Raw genomic sequence first — 3,450 nt, 5'->3', positions numbered from 1 at the left:
ATATAAAGGAAAGAAAAGAAAGGCAGGAAAAGATAATAACCATTAATGAAGTTTTGATTTGAAATTGAACAAGAATATGAATCTCATTTACACACACATACATCTCTTGTGAAAAAGAAAGCAAACATAAAATAAAAGGAGTACAACAAATAAGATAAAAAAGAAGAAAAAAAAAGTGTAACAGTAAGGAGAATCATCTTTTGTAATATGGTTATTTTTAAATTCGTACCATTAAAGAACACTAACTGTGAGGTTCTAAAACCAGGCTACAAGCACATGAGTACCCCTTATTGTCAGACTCTCTGATTCCCTCCCTCTCTCTCTCTACTCTCTCTCTTAGTAAAAAAAAATTATATTAACATGTATATTTAATGATAAAAGAAAAAGACTATTTACCCCTTTGTGTAGGAAGTTACAATAATCTCATTGCTTTATCTCATGCTTTTTCTTTTGTCTCTCTCTCATATAAACCAACTTTATTCCCACTAAACTCATCTCTAAAAAGAAGATGATCCTCTCTTGATCCTCCTTGTGTTCACAAACCAACATACTCTCCCTTTTATATATATCTCTATCTCCATCTCTCTCTTCCTCTCTCCCCCACAAGAACAACAACATCAAAGCAAGAAACCAAACACTCTCTTTTCTTCTTGTTTGTTTGTTCTTTTCTTACCTACAAACCAATAACCACCTTGTTTTCTATTTTGTCGTATGAACATATATTAAACACTGCTTCCTAGTGAACTATTTCTTCAAATTAAGAATGGCATCACCATCTGAACTAGGCTTGGATTGCAAGCCACATAGCTACTCCATGTTACTCAAATCGGTTGGAGAACAAAGTGATCAAACCTACAAACTCGAAGAGTTTCTTTCTCGTTTGGAAGAAGAACGTCTCAAGATTGATGCGTTCAAGCGCGAGCTTCCTCTCTGCATGCAACTTCTCACAAACGGTACACTTTCTTATCATTTTATCATTTTTTCTATAAAATTATTATTAGTTAGTGTCACTTTAATTAATAATAATCTCTCTTTTTCAGCTATGGAGGCATCGAAGCAACAACTTCAAGCTTACAAAGTGAGTCAAGGAGTTACAAAGCCGATTCTAGAAGAATTCATACCGGTAAAGGAAGTAACATCATCAGAAACCATGGAAAAGACAACAAATAATAATGTATGTGATAAAGCAAATTGGATGACAAGTGCTCAACTATGGAGTCAAACGACTGAAGCAGCAAAACAACAAAATTCCGCAAAAGAAACCACCGAAAGCAACAATATTGGATTCAACATTAGTCCGAAACATAGAAACGGTGGAGCCTTTTTACCATTCTCAAAAGAAAGAAACAACTCATCATGCCAAAATCAAGGTCTTCCCGAACTAGCACTTGCCTCTAACCAGAAAGAGGTTGATGACAAGAAACACGTTGCAGACGAAAAAGGAGAGAAGAGAGAAAACACCGAAGAAAAAGGGAGTCCAATAGCATCATCACATACTCAAACAACAAGCAACAATTCAAACCAAACTCATAGGAAAGCAAGAAGGTGTTGGTCACCTGACTTGCACCGCAGATTCGTTAATGCTCTTCAAATGCTCGGTGGATCTCAAGGTACTGAATCTCTATCATTAAATAATCAATGTATCTGATCTATATAAAGTTAGTTTAGTATAATAACTTAATAAGGTTGATTCAATTTATATACTTTCATCGATTAATCAATCATTTTGACATGATTGTTTGTTATTGGTAGTGGCAACACCAAAACAGATAAGGGAATTGATGAAAGTGGATGGTTTGACCAATGATGAAGTTAAAAGCCATTTGCAGGTATTTTTCTCTCACAGCTACAAAACAGAAACTTTCTTGTTATGTACTGTAACTGTAGTACTAGTGATTATTTTTTCTGACAAATTCTAACGAACTTTTGTATTTTCGTTTGTTGTTTGTCTTTTTTTTTCCTAAAAGAAATATAGGCTACACACAAGAAGACCAAGCCTAAGTGCACAAACAGGTGCACCACCAGCACAGTTAGTTGTTTTAGGAGGAATATGGGTCCCACCGGAATACGCCACGGCGCATTCAGGAGGAGCAACTACTCTCTACGGTGGACATCCTACTTCTCATCATGTGACTCTCCCGCACTACTGTACTGCACCTGGTCAGGAGTATTACACTACTGTGCCGCCGCAGCAGCATCAGCAGCTACTTCCGCCGCCTCACCACATGCACCATGTTTACAAGGCGACACCGCACGGTCAGGGCTCGCCGGAGACGGGTGGAGATGGGCTGGAGAGTATTGAGAATGGGAAGTCGGAGAGTGGTAGCTGGAAAGAAGGGAGTTCTGAGAATGAAGGAGAGAGGAAAGGGTTTGTTGAAGAGAGCAATGGGAGTCAAATCACTCTCAAATTTTAATTAGCCTTAATTAATAATAATAATAATAATAATAATTAATATTATTTTAATTAATTAGAAGAAATTAGCATGAGGATTTTGTTTGCAATATTCATCAGTTAAGAAGAAATGATCATTAAATAAAATGAAAATTGTTTAGAACTAAATGCTAATATTTTGCTTTACGTTATTTAATTTGATGTGCTAGGTAAATAGTGCATGTAGTTAGTTACAGGGTTAAAAAGGACAGAAAAGTAAGTTTTTGTTTTGTACTATTCTGTTGTGTACTACTACTACTATTGCGTACTACAGACCACAGAGGGAAGAATCGGATTCTGACTCTTGGCCTTTTCTGATTTTCCCAGTTGGACATATTTACCCTCTAGTTTTATGAATAATGACAACAACATCCTTTTAAAAAAAAATTGTTAATTATGAATTGATCAAATTCCCCATAGTATTCATACATTAAAAATTTGATTAACTTAAAAGTTAACTAGATAAAAGGACATAAGATATGGCAATATACAAGCAAAATAAAATATAGCAAAATATAGAGCACCCCCACCTAGGAATTCCTAAACAGCACATTGGGTTTTAAATCCTTAAGAGAATAGTTAAACTCAAGCATCTTGATATTTAACCACTTCCATATGAAAACAATTTGTATGTCATCAAACCATACTTCTGATATGATTAAATTCAAAGTCATGCCTTAAGGTCCTTGAACGTCCCACAAGAGTGTTCCAATGTTTTAACTTTTATGTTCTGAACTTTTGTTACTTTTATGCCATGAACCTCGTTACAAGCAAACATATCTATGAAGAATGTTGTCCTTTCATGCAATAGCTTTTCAACATGATACTACTACTACACTTCAATTTTAAAGGAGAGAATAGTTGAGTCAAGCTTCTCTCTTAGAGCTAATTTCTTGTGCACAGAATTAGAATTCTTCATCTGTTAACTCTAAAGTATTGGATGCCCTTTTTCTCACATCATTTCTATCATCCACATTCATCAAGGGACTCTAGTATAATTTTTCTCAATATACTTTATC

At 35.1% G+C, this 3,450-nt stretch overlaps 1 protein-coding gene across 1 annotated transcript; it reads left to right on the top strand.

Moving 5' to 3' along the window:
- Positions 1–478: 478 nt before the first annotated feature.
- LOC127073622 (myb family transcription factor EFM) lies at positions 479–2,737 on the top strand. Its single transcript, XM_051014796.1, has 4 exons — positions 479–953; positions 1,041–1,610; positions 1,753–1,829; positions 1,968–2,737. The coding sequence occupies exons 1-4, from the start codon at positions 764–766 to the stop codon at positions 2,412–2,414; spliced, it is 1,284 nt and encodes a 427-aa protein (XP_050870753.1). The 5' UTR covers positions 479–763; the 3' UTR covers positions 2,415–2,737.
- Positions 2,738–3,450: the final 713 nt, after the last annotated feature.

The sequence above is a fragment of the Lathyrus oleraceus genome, chromosome 4 (assembly GCF_024323335.1).
Source record: "Lathyrus oleraceus cultivar Zhongwan6 chromosome 4, CAAS_Psat_ZW6_1.0, whole genome shotgun sequence".
In the NCBI taxonomy this organism is placed as follows: Eukaryota; Viridiplantae; Streptophyta; class Magnoliopsida; order Fabales; family Fabaceae; genus Lathyrus; species Lathyrus oleraceus.
Note: the sequence above shows the minus strand (reverse complement) of the source record. Positions and strands in the feature narration are given on the sequence as shown.